The 21251-nt window shown below is 32.9% G+C and overlaps 2 protein-coding genes and 2 long non-coding RNA genes across 6 annotated transcripts; 3 read left to right on the top strand and 1 right to left on the bottom strand.

Annotated features, from left to right (window-relative positions):
• Positions 1-705: 705 nt before the first annotated feature.
• Positions 706-4653, top strand: LOC111214239. The gene is made up of 3 exons (XR_007339632.1): positions 706-1600; positions 1896-2400; positions 4055-4653. It is a non-coding gene; the product is annotated as an uncharacterized LOC111214239 (long non-coding RNA).
• A 256-nt stretch (positions 4654-4909) lies between these two features.
• LOC125609214 lies at positions 4910-13650 on the top strand. Its single transcript, XR_007339633.1, has 5 exons — positions 4910-5263; positions 5372-5492; positions 5591-5683; positions 5798-5879; positions 13086-13650. It is a non-coding gene; the product is annotated as an uncharacterized LOC125609214 (long non-coding RNA).
• Positions 13651-13964: 314 nt separating this feature from the next.
• On the bottom strand, positions 13965-15777 carry LOC106448558 (replication protein A 70 kDa DNA-binding subunit A-like). Its single transcript, XM_048779058.1, has 7 exons — positions 15679-15777; positions 15328-15592; positions 15146-15242; positions 14936-15060; positions 14733-14817; positions 14065-14174; positions 13965-13969 (listed from the first exon to the last, which is right to left on the bottom strand). Exons 1-7 carry the CDS (start codon positions 15775-15777, stop codon positions 13965-13967), a joined length of 786 nt encoding a protein of 261 aa, XP_048635015.1.
• Positions 15778-18319: 2542 nt separating this feature from the next.
• LOC111215645 (type I inositol polyphosphate 5-phosphatase 1-like) lies at positions 18320-20951 on the top strand. Of its 3 annotated transcripts, none has more exons than XM_048780353.1 (10): positions 18320-18389; positions 18472-18625; positions 18710-18748; positions 18831-18884; positions 18970-19078; positions 19169-19799; positions 19875-20065; positions 20138-20246; positions 20360-20502; positions 20586-20951. In XM_048780353.1, the coding sequence occupies exons 1-10, from the start codon at positions 18354-18356 to the stop codon at positions 20764-20766; spliced, it is 1647 nt and encodes a 548-aa protein (XP_048636310.1). In that variant the 5' UTR covers positions 18320-18353; the 3' UTR covers positions 20767-20951. The 3 variants fall into 3 exon arrangements, with proteins under 3 accessions (XP_048636310.1, XP_022575224.2, XP_022575225.2); XM_022719503.2 differs by having other exon boundaries at positions 18815-18884; positions 18974-19078; XM_022719504.2 differs by having other exon boundaries at positions 18334-18389; positions 18815-18884.
• The last annotated feature ends 300 nt before the right edge of the window (positions 20952-21251 follow it).

The raw sequence follows: 21251 nt of genomic DNA, 5'->3' as shown, positions 1-21251 counted from the left end.
ATTTTTGATATAAATTAGTTTTAAATTATTATTTTGATTTGAATATGTATATCAAGTAACATAAGCCTATTACTTTTAAATATAATGTACTTTCAATTTTTTTAATAGCATAAGCTCATTACTTTTTTTTCTAACTTACTGCTATCCATGTTTCCAAAAATTATTATATTTATTTTTTTACTACTATCTATGTTTTCAAACAAATACTAAAGGTACTTCTATTTTAATAAGATAGATATGTAAAAATTGGTTAGAGAATAATCTGGTTAGAAGATAATAGTAAGTTTGGAAACAGAATAATCTGATTAAAAATTAATTATTGTATTCTTATAATTCAAATATATATGTGTGAGAAATATTAATCATCAAATTAGAAATGTCTATATATCTTATCATTCAAATATATATATATGTGTGGGTTATATTAGTCATCAAACTATTTAACATATATTTGAAAAAATGAATTTATATTTTTTCAAAAAATATATATTTTGTATGTGAAATGAAATAATAACATACATGAATATATAAAATTTAAAGTTTGTACTTCAATTTTAATAGAATACTAGATTTTGACCCGCGCGCCCGCGCGGGTTTTTATTTTTTTTAAATATATTTTTAAACTATTTAACGATATTTTTAGAAGTATAATTTATTTACATGTTTTGGGTTTTTACAATCTTTGACGGACATAGGATAGTCTGACTCTTTCCCATTCTAGAAATTTATAATATCTTAATAGTACTAAAGCCCTAAAAACATAATATCCAAAAAGACGGATCGTATTGTAACGGGTATTCTGATGTACTTGTCGATCTGATTTTGTAAGCAAAATATTTTTTTTTGGCACAAATGAAACATTATTATTAGATTATTCTTATTACTTTTTATAACTTGTGCAGTTTGTTTTCAAAATTGTATAACTTGTGCAATTTTTGTTTTATATGAATTTGGACTAATAATATATGTACCACTTGTTTTGTTATGATTTTTTTCTAAATTTTAAAACATATTGAAAATTTTAATTCAAAAATAAATTATATGAAATGTTATTAATAATAACTTTGTTTTCTGATAATTATTTTCTCTAACTATTTATATGGGACTAAACTAATTAAGATAATAATATATATACAAAATAGTGTTTTTTTAATATTTAAAATTTCAGTTACGGAGTTTTAATTTTTTTCACAAAAAAACAACAACCATAAGATGCTATATAAAATATAGTATTCATTAACTTTCTTTATATAAAAAATGTAAATGTCAATTATTTGCAAAATTGGGCCATACACATAAACTTCCTAAATTATTTACACATTACATTAAATCTGGCCCATATAAAAATTGTAATCAATGTCCATTAGCCCAGCTAATTATTCCGGGAAAGGGTTTGTTATGTAACGTGCTAATAAAAAACTAAAACAATTTTTTTTTTGCTTCTTCTTATCTCGATCTGTCGCTGCCTCTCTCTCTCTCTTTCTTAACTCTTCGTGTTCTTCAATCCTTCAAACACCCAACTCAAAACAGAATCTGAACTACTTTGATTTCATGTTCACTCTCAATCCGGATTAAATACAATCGATCTATTGTATTACAGGTTAGACTTTTAAAATTTGTTTGCTCTAATTTTATTGCAAGGGTTTGCCAGATTTTATATTGTTAAATACCATCGATCTATTGTATTATGGGTTTCGTGTTTTTTAATTTGTTTGATCTATTGTATTTGGAATGAGGTCTCCGACAAAACATCAAAAGGTTTTAGATTGTTAAATTAGTTTCTTTTTAAAATTGTTTGTTTTCTGTAGAACAGTCTTCGTTTCTATGGTCGGATGGTTACAATTTAGAATTGTAATGGAACTGTAACGAAAGCTTTAACATGAAAACTTTTACAGGTTGATGCAACATATAAAATGGAGCTTTCTTTGAGACATCATCTCCACCATGATTCATCTCCGCCATGTAACTGATTCAGACAATAAGCAGATAAGTACAAATTTTTTATGTTTGTTTGTTCTGTAAAATCTCATTTATTATCCTTCTTTCTCAATTCATTGTGTTTGTTTGTTCTGTAAAATGTTTGAGAATAATTTATATGTTTATTTGATTCAATCCTTAATACAATATCTTGTAAATAATTTAATAACTGAAGATATATGAACCAACTCTTACCAATAAGGATGTTCTCATCAGGTTTGCCACTAAGTATGGTTTCGAAATCAACCAAATCAAGAAAATTATTCTCAATCCGTAGAGTTGACTCGAAGATTTCTGTCTTGTGAATAAAATTCATCTTCAAAGGATTGTTTGTTGTGGATAGGTACGTCCAACACCAGTCAAACTGAAGTTGTCAATGTTGATCCACTCTCCAACAGGAACCTTGCTAGCCAATTCATCCATGTAAGCCTTTTTACACGATGCTTGTATTTTAGTACCCTAAAATAATATAACCAAGCCAAAATTTAATATACTTTAAACAATGGAATAAAAAAATTAAACATAACCACAAATATATAAACAACACTACAATTACATGTGTATCCGAAAGAATTAATTCCAATGAATGACCAGCAATTTTATTCCATTGTCTCCATGAGTGGAGAACCTTGACTTGTACACGCCAAGCAGTCTTTTTCGGTTTGACATCTTTCAAGAAGGTGATTTGCATATTGTTAACCATTATTTTAGAAATCGTTAAGCTGTTTGTTTTTGTGGTGAGTTTCAATTCGATAGTGTATGGTGAAAGGGTTGAGAGGATGTCTGTATAAATAACATTTGGCTAGGAATGACGATGTAGGTTAAGATCAAATTTTGTAAGTATGCAAGTTACCGAAAATCTTGGAGGAATATTTATTTTCCAATCGCTTAGTTATTTTAGGTGAGAGATTACAGGTAAATTCACGCCTATGACCGTATCTAATAGACTTGTAGAGGAAGTCATTTGGATTTTTTCTGTTAGATAATAGTATATTCTCAATAATTATTCATTCTTTTTGTTAGATCGACTTAGGATATTCGAAGAGTATCGAATATTTATTTTAGTTGAGAGATCTTAGGTAAAGTGTTAAATTGGCTGTAGTAAGATTTAAGACGGTGTACAATTTAACACGGTTAAATTATGAAATAAAAAACAAAAGATTTTACTCAGAATCAAATAAGGTAGAACCTCCCCCACTTTAATAATATTCCACAATTACGTAGAAATGTATCTATGCACGCATCAATACTATTAAAATGCACAAGACAAACACAGGCTTCGAATAAATCAATACTATTCCGCGCATCCAAATTTGACACTTTCTGATTAAGATTTTCTAAAAGATATATTACTGCTAACATCAATATATAAATCAACATTCATACTCGTTTAGTAGTTTTAAAACATATCATTTCGACACATGCACGAATCAAAATATTCAAATGAATAAAACAAACAATAACTAATTTTGCACATATCAAGAAGCATGCAAAAAAGCAAAGAATAAACGATTACTATCAGACCATTTTCCAAGTTCTGTTTTGAAATGACAACACCTTTGAACCACAGCCTTTTTTTGCTTTGCATGTGACCTCAATAATCGATTACTATCAGACCATTTTCCAAGTTCTCGCTTTATAAATCCCATCCTCAAACTTCCAACATTACCTTCATAGCTGAGTTAGCATAGATTGAGAGTAAAAACCAGATAAAAAAAAACAGAGCATCCAACTTTTCGTCAAGTGAAGATGGGTTCCAAAAATTCTGTCAACAATTACATTTCAATTAGTGATTCCTCTGACACCGACGACTACCCGAACTCAGATCCCACCAGCTATTTCAGAAACATCAGCCTAGAATATTTTGTTGCGCAACCAAATGAAATGCTCACTAAGCATGCTGAGTTCAAGAATCTGTGCTTGGAGAATGGCAATCCTGAGGCACACTATATCGAGGGCTTACTTCAATACTTCGTACACAAAGAAAAACATAAAGGACTCTTTCATATATGCCAATCAGCCACTCTAAACAATACAAATGGTATGTATCTTTACGGTTTGTTAATGCTTGCCTTAGGTCACTATCCAAAAGGTAAAAAATATTTGGATAAACTCCAATGGAAAGAAAATCTATCAACCTCCGATCATTGCTGGGAAAGAGTCAAGATCTCACTAAGTTCAATTCCGGATATAATTTTCCAAGACCGGTACTATGTAAACATGGTCAACCTTAAGCCAGGGAGAAAGTGTGATCCCAATAACATGGCTAAAGTATGCAAGAAATGTTACTACTCCAAAAGGCTTAAACAGTTTGTTGAGTTTGCTCTGTTTAATAACTAAAAAAAGGCGTGTCTGTGCATGCATGTAAAAATAAACATGATTTTTCATGTTTATTTATCCTTATGTCCTAAATTTTAATTTGCTACTTTGCATGTCTTGCAATCTTTTTCTTGGTTATTTGTGTAATGTTAAGTGTTTTTTGTAAGTATAAGTGTTGATTTCTCTGAAAACACATCTCGTGCTCTTAGTTTGCTCTACCAAACTCGGTTCCTAATAATATTGTGTTTGCTAACACATTTGCTCTATAAATGTGTTCATAATTAAATAGGATAAAAGAAACTTACACGATTTTAAAAATGATACTTTGCAATATTCTAAATGTAGTTGGCAATATAATTAGTTTAACAGCTTATTCGGATATAAAAACTTGAACAAAAGAACAAATGTATTTTAATAATTAGACATTCAATATACTAAATTACCAAACTTTTAGGATTTTTGTACATTGAGTACAATTAGATAATTTTTTTGTCAGAAAGATTGTGAAGATGTGTTTTGGCTGGATATCTTTCATCCCATGTGTTATGAAAATATATTGATTGTCGAGTGTTATATGGTTGGTTTATATATATATATATATATATATATATTGAATTACATATAAAATGTTATAAACAGAAATGTGTAATGTATAAGTCACATAATTGGGCCGTAGATGTAAACATTTTAAAATATACTAAAGACTAAGCCCAATTATAATGTTAAAACTGATTAGTCCGGGAAACAAATTAACAAACAAACCTAACCAATTTTTTTTCTTGACTTCACTTCCTTTCTGTCGGTGAATCAAAAAAAAGACTGTTCATCTTTTTTGTTCATCTCTCTGCCAGCGTCATGTCTTAGCCCAGTGATCAAATCCCTGGAGCGATGTTTGTGAGGAAAAGGAAGATTCAATCATTGATTTTCTGTGTCTCAGCTAACCTTCTAATGCGCGAGTGATTCAAAGGTTAGACTCTACATATATTTCCCTTCCGGTTATGCGATTTGGTTTCTAAGATATATTTTTTTTTGTCTGTTTCATATTTATATATACTAAATATGAGAGATCGTGTAGATTGGAGACTAATGGGTAGCTTTAAACTTGCGACCAGCAATGAAAGCAGAGGATGATGAATAAGTGATGATGAGTGAAATCACGTGATGATGCAAGTGAATCAGAATTGAGGATCTGTCAGGTAAGTATTTACTTATAAAATGATTAACAATACTTTTCTGCTTAAATTAGATAGGTTTACAAAATTAATCAAATTTTGCAAATTAAATAACCTTGCAGAGATCAAAGGAGGAAAGGATGAATATTTTCATTAGGCAAATGATACAAAGAGATAAAGTTCTCAAATGTTATTATGGTATGTACGCATAGGAGGTAAGAAATATGGTGTCATGTATTATCCTTCACTTGTCAATTCATTGTGTTTGGTGTTGTTCTATATAAGGCTTGGGAATAATTTATGGTTTTTTTGATTTGCATGATTTCAAGAGTTTTGGGAAAGAAAGAATAAACTCCCGATTAAAAATCTAGACAACACCTTTGTAGACCAGACTCTGCATTACAGAACACGGTTAGTAAATCCCACTTCTGATGTTAGCTATTAGGTGAATGAATTATGCCATGGCTTTTTTAATTAGACGAAAGCAACTTAGCAACATCTAGGATATCGGACAAGTTATTCTGTTGGTTTCACTGATTGTTGTTGGTAGCTTTTAAGTTGTTTGATTGAAGAATATATTTGTTATTGTGAATGATTGTGTAAGAAATTGTAGAAAAATAATTAACACTGAAGTGTTTGAAAATAACAAAATAAATAGACTTTGTCTTGTCTAAAACTTTAGGTAACCCAGATCTCATAAGAAGAACCTGCGCAGCATCTACGATATAGGATGACAGCAACACCAAATCTCTTCCTGAACCATCACATAAAACCAATTACGCAGACGTCTAAAACCTGCATTCAATAACAGAATCAATTTTTAATTTCTGTCACTTACAAAACGTGTATACTGTTAAGTCTATCATTCAGAATAGTACCTTATCACTCATGCTCTTCAAGATTGTTGAAAATTTCTTTGAAAACTACATTCATAGTTTTTTTTTAGGTTTACCATCTTTGTCTACAATCAGAACTTTCAATCCTTTCTTACAAGTGACCCTAGACACAGCCACATATAGTTGTCCATGGGAAAACACAGGCCTTGGTAGAAAGAGACCAACTTCAGATAGTGATTGCCCTTGACTTTTGTTAATAGTTATTGCAAAAGCAACAGCCAAAGGCAATTGCCTCCTGCGCATCTTAAAAGGCAATCTTGTGTCTGATGGTGTGATTAACAACCTAGGAATATATACAATACTCCCAACCTTTTCTCCAGTAATAATCCTAGCTTGAACCATAAAATCCATCAGTTGAGTGATCTGTACTCTTGTTCCATTCATTAACCCAACAGTAGGATTGATGTTTCTTAGAACCATAACAGGACAACCAATCTTGAGTCTAAAGCTATGGTTTGGCAAATCAGACACCTTTATTTTGTTGAGAAAGTCAGGTCCAAGTGCTTCATCATTCATTGACAATTTATCAATTGGATCAATACTGTCTGCACTTGTATAAATCTTTTCTTCACCTAAAAGCACACCAAAACATTTCGTTAGTACAATAATTAATCATCTAAGAGATTTAAATCAATGATTAAATATATAAAATTACCCTCAAGCTGATCCAACATATACTCATTAATTGTATTGACATCCTCATTAGTAGGACACAAAATAGCTCTTTCTTGGAAGAATTTTGGCTCCTTGTTCTCTTGTAAAGACACGAAATCACCATACACTGCTTTGCAGATAGCTTCTATTGGATCTTCAAAATTAGTAATCAAAAACTCAGAAGGTATTTCGATCTCAGCCTCACCGTCGTTAGGCTCTGCAAGTTTACCTTCACCAACTTTTAATATCCATTCTGAGAAGTCCTTAAGATCTTTTGCCTCTTCAGCTGTTAAACAGCCTGACAACAACCTCATGTTCTTTGTGAGTTTCAAAACTTTACAGTGCTCCCAAAGATACGAAGAATTCAATGCTGCCAATACAATCTCTGCTCTTCCAGCTCCATTAATCACAGGTAGAACCTGCCTAAAATCGCCTCCAAAAACAACAACTTTTCCTCCAAAGGGTTTGTTCCTGTGCTTCCCCACAATATCAGATAAGCTTCTATCCAAAGCTTCAAAACAATGCTTGTTCATCATGGGTGCTTCATCCCATATAATGAGTGATGCCGCTTTTACTAAATTAGCTTGATATGTTCCGTGAGCCATAGTACATGTTGAGAACTCATCAGGACTAAGAGGTATACCGAATCTTGAATGAGCAGTTCTACCCCCTTGTAACAATAAAGATGCAATTCCACTTGATGCAACATTAAGAACAAGATCGCCTCTAGATCTAATAGCTGCTGATAGTAATTTCCAAAGGAAAGTTTTACCAGTCCCACCAAAACCATAGACAAAAAAGTCCCTCCTCTTCCTTCTGTGACAGCATCAATAATCTCATCAAATATTTTCCTTTGCTCATCGGTCATCTTTGGAGAATCTCTTTCAAGAGTTTCTAACAATGCTTCACGAGGATAACTGCGCTCATCTAATATAAGGACATTTGAATCATTTTCACTTGATTCTGAGACCTGCGGCATCTTGGTAAATCTCTCTAGCGAATCTCCATTCCTCCTCAAAAGTTTTTCAATCTCTTGTAAAGCATACTTCTTTTTCTCTTCATCACTTAACACAAGTCCTACAAAAACAAACAGCAGGTTAAGGATAGACACCTCACGTACATAATCATGACATGAGTACAAATAATATCTCGCGTAAGAGACTACATATGTATCAAAAAGATTGATTCTATAATAGTATATTGAGTTAAGACAAACCTGGTCTATTGAAATATTTTCTCCGGTTATGCTCAATATCTTCAGACAAACACTCCCAAGTATGTTCCCATACATTCTCTGGCGCTTCTAAGCTGTCATTAAGAAGCATCATAGAAAACACCTGACGTAGATCACTCGCTAAGCAATCATAACTTCTCCGCAACAGGTCATCAATATACTCGTGATCATCATCTAACAACCCACGAGCAGAACATGCTTTTTTGTAGCCATCATGAACAACGCCTTCAAATATTTGTATGTCCATGTAACTGGTAGCACCTTTCACAACGTTCAACAACACGCGAAGATAATAAGAATCTTGTTGTTTACGGGGAGCATAATTAATCCTACCAATGCTGAATCCCTTTTTTCTTCTTTTGAATTTCTTCTTACTTTTATCGAAAGTAAAAAAATTGGGTATCTGAGCATACGTGATGGTTTTTGCAAGTGAATCAACTTTGCACAACTCAAACCATGCCAAGAACATAGTATTCTCAATGAGCTTACGACTCACCACCGCTTCCATCTTATCTTTACCTCTGAAAATAACATGTTGTTTTCCAGGTAGATGGAAAGTAAGCTTCTCAACTGATGTAGATCGATAGTGAATTGAGAACATAAAGGTTCGCCATGATGCCTCACATGAAGAAACATATCTACAATAAAACGAACAAAAAGTAAATAAAATTGCAAATGCTTCACGTATACAACCAAGCGATTGTTTTTTCAAAATAATTAAAAAATCGAAAACTTTTTATTACCTACAATCGAAGAAATCTTTGAACTCATTAATTTTCTTCTTCTCCACAGTTCCCTCAACGTTTTCCAGCTGTTTTGCGACCACATGTTCAGGAGGTTCCACGGCCACAGTCACACGATCTTGTCCTTTATTAATATACTTAAATAAGTATTTAATTGACCCAGCTTGGTTGCACCATTCGACATTAATGTGAGCTCTGTAGCGAAGAGATAGTTTCTTGTTGTATGGAATGACCCACTGGTTATCACATCTCATCCCATTCTTCTCAACATAACATTGTGATTGCTCGCGTCTTCTATAAACTGGAAATCCATCTTTACTAATTGTAGTAGACGCAGAATATGGTTTAGGATATAATTTCGAGCACAATCCATTCTCCATACATGGAGAATTCATATTTGCAGCTCCACATGGTCCATGCATCATCATATCTTTAACTACATCGTAAAGTTCAGGCTCTGAGGATTTATTAGGAACTTCCGCGCAAATAATCTTGTCTATGTCGTCTGTTGTGGGAAACTTGTTACTGGGATGCATGAATAAAAGAATATGCGCATGAGGTAGACCACGTTTCTGAAACTCTATTGTATACATTGCTGAAAACCACGGTCAAAATAAATTAGTATGAATCATCTATCTTAATAAGTGAAAAACATATTCTTATAAAAAAACAGATTTTGTAACAATTCACATGATACAGTCTTGCCCAGAAGACTCTTTTTGGTTAAATCATCCATCAGTGACTCGAGCTTCATCTTAAATATCCTACAAAGAATCTCTGGTCTATCGTTTGCGCTCAGTTTTCTCTCTTTAATATATCTGGTGATCTCTGGCCACCTAGGATTACATGTAAAAGTGATGAAAAGATCTGGAAATCCAAAATGCTTACAAATGGCCATAGCATCCAAATAATTGTTCTTCATGTATCTAGGACCACCAGTGAAAGAAGCAGGCAGCACAAATTCTGTTCCTTGTTCATGCATATCGATCTTGCCAGCAGTCTCTGATTCTTTAATAGAGTCATAACTATCAGAACGCAAAGTAGACTGATTGAACTTCAGATAGCGCAAACGATTAGACTCTATAGTGGTATAGGAATCCACCAAAAATTGCTGAAATAGTCGCCTAGAATGTAGGAGATGTCGTGACTCATTCTTACGTTCGAACAGACGAAATACATAGAACTGCCTCATACTAATTGTAGCTTTCTTCTGCTTTTTCGTAGCTTCAGTAACACCTTTCTTAATTACAAGTCTGAAACCATCTTCTCCATAAGGGAATAATAGAGGATACTGTAGTGCTAGATAAGCAGCATGTATTTCATTAATCCTCATATGTTTTCCTGAATGCTGCTGAAGCACTATATCCCTTTTATCCATATCAAGATTAAAATCTCCAGGAATTAATGCAGCAACCTCAGAAGCTGTGGGTGTGTTGTAAGTCCTTCCGTCTTTGAGTCGATCACTAATAATCCTTATATGAAATGCATCTTCTGGATTAGTATCAAATCGATATTTTGCTGATCTAAATTGTTGAACATACGGATTCACATCATCTAACATCTTCATCAAAGCCTGGATGATTTCTTTCTTCAAAGTATCTTTTGCTTTTACTTTCCCCCTCGTGCTACCATTGCTGTCAAATTCACAAACAGATCAGTAATAAATGTTAGATAGTGTTACCTTTAATCACGAGATCTGGGTCCATATTAAACATGTACAAACCATCTGGCTAACTTAGGACGCAGTTGACATAAATTTCAAAAGATACTTTATAAACTTCTCGTTACCTATGACATTTGGCCCTGTTTTCCACCTCATTTTCTGTGTCCGCAATATAGAGCTGTCCAAATTTGGCATTAGTACCATCTTTTGGTCTCAAACTTCCTGCTAGATGGTAGTTTTCTCCATGCAACTGAAACATATCCGGACCTAATCCTTTTCTCACTGATCTCTCAACTTTGCCACCAAGAGAAGTAAATGAGAAAACCATATTGTAAGGTCTCATATTTTTTTGGAAATGTTTGCTTAGTTTATCATCCCCTTCCAGCAATCTTTTCAGCACATCTGGAGGATCCTTTAATAGTGGCAATTTTACTTGACCTTGCATACAGCACAGAGTGAAAGTAGGAGTTCGTGCATTCCTGCGTTTGTTAATCCGTTTTCCGTACCACATAATAGCGCCACAGTGGATACATGAGTATGTTGGATCACCCTCGTCAATATACACTGTCAATGTTAACAAATTTAATCAATTTACTTTAAGAAAATAGTTTAAATAAAAATAGTTGACATAGGTTCAAAGTAACCAATTCTTATTAATATACCTAGAGCTTTTGCTCCCCTACTCTTTGTAAAAGAGTTCTCACATACAGTCTTTTTGGCAAAGGTTGCCTTTCTCTTGCTTCTTGGAGTCTTACAATGTGTTTTTTCCCCAACAGAATAATCTACACTCTCTTCATTATTCTCAGAATCAGAACTTTCTTGGGAGGAACAGTCAAACTCTAAATTACCATCGAGTTCTTCAATTATTCCTATAAAAAATAATATTCCAACTTAGGACAAATTGCATCAGATGAAAGTAGCATTTTAAGATAGATATTATGCAGTCAAACCTCCAAAATCATCATCACAATCATCAATTGCTTCGTCATCATCAGGAACCACTTCTTCTTCTCTCTCATTGATAGTATTCGAAGGTGTATCTTCAATTTCATTTACACTTGAATTAGCTATATTGGTAATATCATCAAGAAGTCCACATTTAGTTTTTCGCTGCTTCTTTTCGATTGGTCTCTGAGTAGTTTTTGTTTCAGAATCCTTGGTAACTTTAGCTATATAGAAGTCATTAAAAAATGTTAACATACAAAATTAACTAAAATTAGTTCTCAGATAATGTTTATCTTAAATACTCGATTTTTTTTACTTACACTTCAATGAGGTGAAACAACTACTCTGGTATGGAGTGTTATTATCTTGGTTTGAATCCAAGGAAACACCTGAGACAATTTTTATAAGACGACAAAATGAGAACAGAATCAAGTAGGCATGCTATCAATTACAATCACATAAGAGTCAAATTAGAACTCTTACTTTGAACACATCTGCGTTTGTTACGCATAGTTTTTGGTGTGCTTGTATTCAGACCTTCATCTCTCGCAATATTGGTAATATCAGTAAGAGCAATACGTTTATACTTTTTCTGGTTTGGTCTCTGGGTAGTATATAAGTCTGCTGAGTTGCTAACTTGAGCTACATAACAAACGCAATGTTTACGATAAATCTGTAAAATAGTTTATTGGTTTGGATTATGTTATGAAGTAAAAATGTATTAAGATAAACTTACACTTCAGTGATGTTAAACAACTTCTCTGGTCAGGAGTCTTATTACATTGGTCTTGATCCAAGGAAACACCTAAATTAATACATTCACTCGACAAAATTAGTACAATCACATCGAAATAAGTTTATTTTATGAAATATAAGGTATTTTCAGAATTATTACCGAGAACACATCTGCGTCTGTTACTTGGTGTTTTTGGTGTGATTGTACTCTGAGCTTTTACAGCATTTTTGATGTTCAACTGAGTTTTCTCAAAACCACCAAATAACCTTTTAAAAACAGCCTTGATATCAACAGTAGAATGAACATCATCCCGGGCTAAGTTCTCCATTCTTGAGTTTGATAGACTTGACTGGCATTCATTCTGATTACTGATGTTATTCTCTTCACGCAAAGATGATCTATCATTCTCCTTGTTAGAACTGGAAAGATCTCTTTTTCGTTTCATACTGTCTTCTCATATAGGAGAACAAATAAATTGTCTTGATCTGTTGGCAATACTCTGTAATGTCGATAGAGAAACAAATGGGTGGAAAGAAAAATCTAACCTAACAGTATCCAGGATTCGATTTTAATGGTACTATTAAAGTGTAATTTTCTGCTCAGTAAATTTAATGAAATTTTCATTAAATTCTATATTACTTTATGGAAACAGAATATCATAACCATTTACTTCTTAAATAGATACTGATTTTTTAACTTTCGTATATTGATTTAAAGCTTACAATTCGGGAATCTATAACTTGCAGATATAGGTCATAAAATATACCAATGGTGGCTGCACTCTCGATTCATTGAAGGTACATTCACAACTCTTATAGTAATATAGTTCTTCTTATGAATCTCTTAAGTTAAAAACGTTATGCTCTTGGAACACTTCTTCACTTGTTGTTAAGTTGTTTGTTAGAATAAGTGAATAATAAATAATATTAGGTTGCTTGTGGAAAGACCAGATCAAAAAATTTTGCAACAAAATAAGTGTAGCCATAATCTTCACGTGATTGAATAAGTAGAGAAGCAAACTTTATTAAATAAATTGATGAGGAAATTTCAAATGTAACAAAACACATACGGAAAAAAAAACAAAACACCAAAGTCATAAAACACCTAAATAAAAATCAAAGCAAAATAACATTTTATTAGGTTAAGCACTCATCACTAATCAGTCCTTGGCTTTCTCCTTCTTTACGATCTTAGTGCATAACTTCTTAGAAGTAGATGTCATGTCCATTTGATCACACTCATCTTCCTTACGTTTGTTACTTGGGGTGGAAAAATCTTCAGATGAGTTCTCATTGATATGATCAATCCCAGGAAGCTAAAAAACAAAGAAAAAACGATTTTGTCTACTTTGAAGTTTTTCAAATTCACGTGAGAAGAACATGATAAAGTAGTTAAATATGATAAGACCACTTACCTCTCCGCCAGATAGAGTTGACGAAACGGTTTCAATTAATGAAACTGGTTCTGAGAGTGACTCGATTCTTTGAATATAATCTCCAGACCAGACCTCAGAGACCTTAAATGTGTCTGAACCGTTTGTTACATTGTCACTGGTTATGGCTAGACCAAAACAAAATGATTTCCCAACCAAATCTCGAATAGGCTGAGGCAGTATTTCTGGGTCTTCAATCTGTTACACATACAAAGCAATTTCAAACCATGTAATATGCCAATGCTATTAACCAATAAATTAAACTGCTAAAAAAATAACCTCGTCAAATGAACCATCCCAAAGTTCAACAGCTTTGCTACCAATAATCGTTCTCCCAACAGTATCAAGAAGCAATAATCTGCATGTCTCAGTGTCATCTTTGACGATCAAATGAAGCTTGAACCTGTCAAATGAACATATCAGAAGTTAGACACGTTTAATTTGTTATAGACAATGTCAGTGTTTGTTGCTTACTTCGGTTCGTAATTGTTACACGGACCACGACACACATCACAATAAAATTGTGGCTTTTCAGACTGAATCATCTTACCAGAAGATTTCCTTCCAATCTTAGTAAGACGTCGATTGTGTCTAGTACACCCAAAATAGAACCAACCCCAATCCGTGTCAATGGATTCAACAAATAATCTTGCAACTGTCAACCTATATGGTTATACGAACCAGGCGTTAGAACTCTTATAATAAGAAACCAAATTTACATTTCTTTACCAGATTGTATTATTACCTCAAAGCTTTGCAAAATCTCAGAAATACATCTCACGTCTACATCATCCCAATTAGCCGCAACCTTGGTGATTATCTTCTTTTCATTACTTTGATCAAAAATAGCTAAGGCAAGAGGATCACTCGACATCTGATAAAAACAAAACCGAGGTGCGCTTAACAAAATTTGTTAAATTACAAACGATGACCCTCCAAGTAATATATTTTTTATACTTACTTCTGTCTAAAATCAATAGCTTCCTCCATTGTTGGGTTCAGACACACAAGTGAAGCATCAAACGCGTTGGTGATTTGCACTTCTCCTATATTGTAAATATAAGTGTTAATGCATATTTTGAAATTGAACTATAGATCATGTATACCTTTGTAAAATAGTATGTATAAGATATATACGATAATATAATACTCTTAAGTAAGTACCTCTGAACTCGCTGATTTTTGCAAATCTTATCAAGCATATAAGAGTTTCATCATTAGTTTCTTCCATATGTGTTTCAATCTGCTCGGCATATTTTCCCCATAAGCAACACGCCACCTCTTGACCACTGAAAGAACATTTATAATTGAATAGAAAATGTAAGATATTGTTTAGTCCATAATAAAGTAAATAACAGATATCAACAAAACTACCTTAAATCACGTAAACGGAAATGAACTCTTTTTGTGTCATTCCCCTTAGCTTGGACGGTAGCTACTGCTCCAAGATCAGTTACTTGTCCCATGATATCTGATTCAATAACAAACCTTATAAATGTACAATGACATAGTTTCTTTACCGCATAGAAAAAGTAATAATCTAGGAGTATACATACCAATAAGGAAATTGGGTTTTAGCTTTCCATTAACAATCTCCTGGTAGTTAGCCAGATCAAGGAATTGATTATCATTACGATAATCAGAAGGGGTTATTGATGTGTCTCCTAAGATCGTCATCTTGTACTGTTGCTTTGTAGGTCGATATTGACCTCCTGCCCCAGTTATTTTAACGGTGTCAACGACCTTCCATTCACCAACAGGTAGGTAACGCTGTACACGATTCATTTGAGATCTCTTGCATGATGCTTGGATTTTAGCTCCCTTTTCAAAAAACAGAGTAGAATATGATTCAGTATTAGTTGAGAATGAATATATATATATATAAAGTCAAAGGAAACATATCTTACAGTTTGATCTACCAGGACGCATTCAAGAGTATCACCAGAAAAACTGGTGCTTTGTTTCCACGAATGAAGAAGTTTGAGGGTTTGAGGGTTAGACGCCATTTATCTTACAGTTAAATCCTTAATAAGACACATTTTTCGATCGTTTGACATATTTTGCTATGAGATTTCGATGGGTGGTGTTATATTATAGTAGAGGTATATATATATGGGTGTAGAAATTTAATTTAAGCCTAATTTATGGTTAGGATAGATACAGAACCGAGATTTGCTCATTTCTGTTTTCAACGAAATCGTATATATGAAAATATATCTTATTCAATATTAGATACTATTAAACTTGTTTGCGCAAAACATGGTAACAAATTAGTACAGAATATTTAGAGAATGAATGATCAAAACAGGAAGGTAGTATTCGATCTGTTAGATGGAATAATATATTCCCTTCCTCGATCTGTTAGATGGAATAATATATTCCCTTCCTCCCAAATTTTTGGTAACTGAATTATTTGGTGGTTAAGCAAGATATTTTCGTAAAGATGATCACATAGACTTACGTGGAGAGAAAGAATGTTCAAAACATGAAGCAAGATTCGATTTTTTTGAAAATGGGCTTACGTATCAGAATTTTTAAATGGGCCATCGTATGTTTGAAATTCGATTGCAAAGGGTTATTTTTAAAAATTACTAAAGTGGCTCTAATTAAACATGTGTCCAAACACATTTCATTAAGATTACTAATCAAGTTTCCAAACAATCTCATTTTGTACTTCAGTTTTAATAAGATAGACTAGATTTTGACCCGCGCTTTCAAAGCGCGGGTTTATTTTTGTTTTTTTTTTTCAATTGACAAATATTTAGTAAATGTCACATTTTCATATATTTGTGTTTTATTTTATAAAAGACTTAAAAAATTTATCTTTACTTATCGTATTTCATTTTAAATGACTATTTATGTTAAAAAAATTAAACTTTATTTTTTAATGAATTAAGTTGGTATAACTTTGATAAATTAATTTTATTATGGGGTTAATATTTTAATTAAAAAATTATATACTTTTAATAAAGATTTATACTTTTCAATATAAAATTTCAATTATTTTTATGAATGCTTAAATTATATTAAGAAAAGAAAAAAATAATAATTAAGAATAGTTGAAAAAAATTTATTTGAACTTGGACTCAATGGCCCAAAGGAAAAAAAAAAGTGAGAATTGAATCTGATTTTTTAATAGGCCCAAATGGCCCAAGAGAGATTTGATTTGGGCTGGATCCAAAAATAATGACCCAATATAGATTTGTTATTAATATTACTTAATTGCCCTTAATGAAACATGCAATGTTAGTGAAGGAAACATGCCCCTAAGGTAATTATGACAATAGGATCCTGCTTTAATAGTATAGATATGTAAAAATTGGTTAGAGAATAATCTGGTTAGAAGATAATATTAAGTTTGGTAAGAGAATAATCTGATTAAAAATTAATTATTGTATTCTTATAATTCAAATATATATGTGTGAATAATATTAATCATCAAATTATAAATATCTATATATCTTATCATTCAAATATATATATATATATATATATGCGTCAGTTATATTAGTAATCAAACTATTTAACATATATTTATAAAATGACTATATGTTTTAATAAAACATTTATAGTTATATTTTGTATGTGAGATGAAATAACAGTATACAAGAAAATATAGTATTTAAATTTTTGATATCATATTTAAAAAAAAAATCTGTTTAATTTTATTGTAAACCTTGATTATAGAATATTTCGGTTAAGGAATAATGATGGTAAGTTTAATTAGAGAATAATCTAACAAAATAAATGATTTATTTTAACTAATTAATAATTATTAAATTAATGGTACAAATTGTAATTATTATAGTGAATGAATGGTTATTTTTAAAGGTAATTCAGTTTTAACTAGGTGTCTTGCCCGCTTATACAGGCTTAATCGTTTTACAAATATTTATTAGTTTATTTTTATTAATTTAAAAACCAGCATAATAACTTATTATTTATGTTTTCAAAGAAATTAAATCAAATATATATATATATATATATATATATATATATATATATATATATATATATATATATATATATATATGACAAAATTCTAATTAAATATATATGTTTAATTAAAATTTATTAAAGATAACATTGACTTTAACCACTTAATTTATTATAATTGTTTTATATTTTATTTTTAAATTTTATAATTAAAAAATATGTTTTAAGATAACAACACAATATATAAGAATTATCTTATTTTAAGAAAAGTTAATATTATTAATAAAAGTTCGATTTTGTTTATATAATTAATTATATATAAAATTTATTAAATGAATTATAGATATTAACCGCTCTAACTTTCAATCTGAGACATCTGTTGCTAAAAGTTATTTCGCAAATAATAGTATAGATAACGTAGATGTTGCTAAAAACAAAACCAATCAAATCGTAACGGACGTTTTCTGAAAGAATTGTAAACCGGAGTTATAATCAATTTGGCCGGTTCTAACATAAGATAACAAAATGTGAAGATGTCAATCTGACTCCCACCAAAGGTCGTTAAGTCTTTTTTTCTTCCTGCGACCTCTTCTTCTTCTCTCTCATTTGGGTTTGTGATTATACAGACGCGACCAGACCAGAATATATGGCGGTAGTAGGATCACAGTCGCGGCGAACAGAGGTATGCTGATCTCATCCACCTTCTCCCTTCTTTCGTTTCGCTAGAATAGGGGTTGCTATTTTCGGTGAAATGATAATTGCAGATGAATTGGGCTACGATATGCTGCTCAGCCTTCTCCTGTCTCCAGCTCTACTGGGCACGTCTTGTCATCCGCAAATGGTTCAACGTTTCTTCCTTTGATTCCGATTATAGCGCCGATACTGACGACGACAGACTCTCCCTTTCCGGCAGCCAAGGTCAAACCTCATATCTATCAATTAATTCTTTCTTTTTTAATTTAATTTAATTGAATGTGACTGAAACTGGACCTGGTGTAACAGATTTTGATCCACGTAGCTCTGGTGCCACCAATGATGATGGTAATGTTGATAACTCTCAATTGTATATTCAGATTCCTTGTTCTTATGATTGAAACTTAATCTCAGATTGTCCTAAACTTAGAAGGCGCAATTCAGAAACTTTCAGGGTTCAGTATATTGACACACAAGCAGTCAGGTCTTTTTTTTTATTTCTCTGCTTTTTCATCTGTGCTTCTTTTGTTGCTTAGTGAGTCCACTGGTGTGTTGTGGTTTTGATGTAGCCAGAATCTGTGCCGGGACATGGAATGTTGGAGGCAGAGTTCCACCTGCTGACTTGGATATCGATGGTTGGCTTGACACTCTTGAACCTGCCGATATTTATGTTCTTGGGTATTGTTTTTTTCTTTTTTCTTTTTGCTCTCATGTCTTTCACTTTAATCACAAATGGTGAGTCAGTTATGTACTCACTTTCATTTTCAGTCTTCAGGAAATCGTTCCCTTAAATGCTGGAAACATTTTTGGTATTGAGGATGACCAGCCTGCTTCTGAATGGGAGAACATCATACGTGATGCTTTAAACCGAGTTCGACTTAGAAATCCCAAGTCTCTATGTCACAGTGATCCTCCCTCTCCCTCAATGTTTAAGCCATACAAAGAGGTCTCTCACAACGTACAAGATATGTTTCTTGAAACAAGACATGGTGTTTGTGATACATTTTTCTCTTGTGAAAGACCAATCGTAAGTGAAGATTCACTTACTAACATAGAAGTTTTGGATTCCACCAATGACAACGCATCACCATCAATGCAAATTAATAGTGATTCCCAAAGGGAAGAAAGGTTAAGTTACAATGAAAGAGTTGGTCTGAGCTGGCCAGAACCTCCCTTAAAGCTGCTCAATCAATATGTCTTGGAAAGACGTGGTGGTGCCTTCAAGTCACTGAATCTGAGTATCATGAATCTAAGAAAACCAGCGTATGTAAGGATCGTGAGCAAACAGATGGTGGGAGTGTTTCTCACCGTCTGGGTTCGGAGGAGCTTGCGCAAGCACATAAGTAACCTTAGTGTGTCCACTGTCGGTGTTGGTATTATGGGATACATTGGTAACAAGGTCTTGATTTCTCTTAATAATAATTTATTCCTAAGATAGCAATAACTTAACGGTTTCTTGTGGTGTTACTTACAGGGATCTGTATCTGTGAGCATGTCAATCTATCAAACACCGTTTTGTTTCCTGTGCTCACATCTGTCATCAGGGGAAAAAGATACAGATCACCAGAAAAGAAACGATGATGTACGTGAAATTCACAGAAGAACGCTGTTTCATCCCCATTCTTCAAGTGCCAGTGTTCTTCCAAGAAGCATCCGTGATCATGAGTACGTTTTATTTCTCGGTTGATACAATCTCTCTCTCTTAGTTTATGAACATAACCAGCTGAGCTTTTGTAGAAGAGTAATCTGGCTGGGAGATCTTAACTATCGGATTAACTTGTCGTATGAGAAGACACACGAGCTTATTGCAAGAAAGGAATGGCAGAGGTTGCTTGAGAATGACCAGGTACGTTTATTGCATTTGTTTACATTAATTTTAAATCACATAGTCCTAATGTTTATGTTTTGTGAAGGTTACGTATTGTATCAAACCTTTGATATGTCTTATTTATATGGTAGCTTTCAAACGAAATGAGAAAAGGCAACGTATTCGAGGGATGGTCGGAGGGGGTTTTATGTTTTCCACCGACATACAAATACGAAATTGACTCAGAAAACTACATCGGAGATGACCCGGAATCAGGAAAACGTAGACCGGCCTGGTACTCTTTTCACACACTATGTTACAACGTATTTTTGTGTAACGCATAGAAAGGTAAAAGAAAAGTGAATGTGTGTGGTTCAGGTGTGACCGCGTCATTTGGAAAGGGAAGGGAATGAAGCTTCTTAGTTACAGAAGGAATGAGATTAAGCTATCGGATCACCGGCCTGTCACAGCCACGTTCTTGGCCGAGGTTGAGGTTTTGTCTCTATGGAAACTTCAGCGTGCGCTTGCAATCACTTATGCCGAGATCCAAAGCCAATGATGAGCTTGTAAGGTCGCCTAAAACCCCTCTTAGGTCAGATCAAATTTGTACAAACTCCCTCTTCTGTAAGAGGATACCACATATTATTATTTGCAATTTGTGTATTATCTTTAGAGGAATGTATAATAGTGTGCAGGCGAGAAATACAAATAATATTTGAAGATAAGAAGACCGCATTTCATGTAGATATATTTCATTTTGCTTCAACGCAAGTTATTATTATTAGGATCTGTTCTTGTTTAACCGTTGAATTGTAGGCATCTAATTATGAAACAGAGAGGAACAACCAGTTAATAATAGAAACAAAAATAAACCAGTGGTTTCATATCCTCACTTTATCTCTGGCACCTCGAGACGTGATCTTTCTGTCTTTAACACATTATGCGTGAAGAAGATGCAAAAAACGAAACAAAACCAGCCACCTCCGGTTGGGTGTGACACACTGGTTTTGGCCTCCTGCCAATCCGAGTAAGAGTTCAAGTCAA

This window comes from Brassica napus, chromosome A5 (assembly GCF_020379485.1).
Source record: "Brassica napus cultivar Da-Ae chromosome A5, Da-Ae, whole genome shotgun sequence".
NCBI classification, from domain to species: Eukaryota; Viridiplantae; Streptophyta; class Magnoliopsida; order Brassicales; family Brassicaceae; genus Brassica; species Brassica napus.
This window is presented reverse-complemented; position numbering and strand designations above follow the sequence as displayed.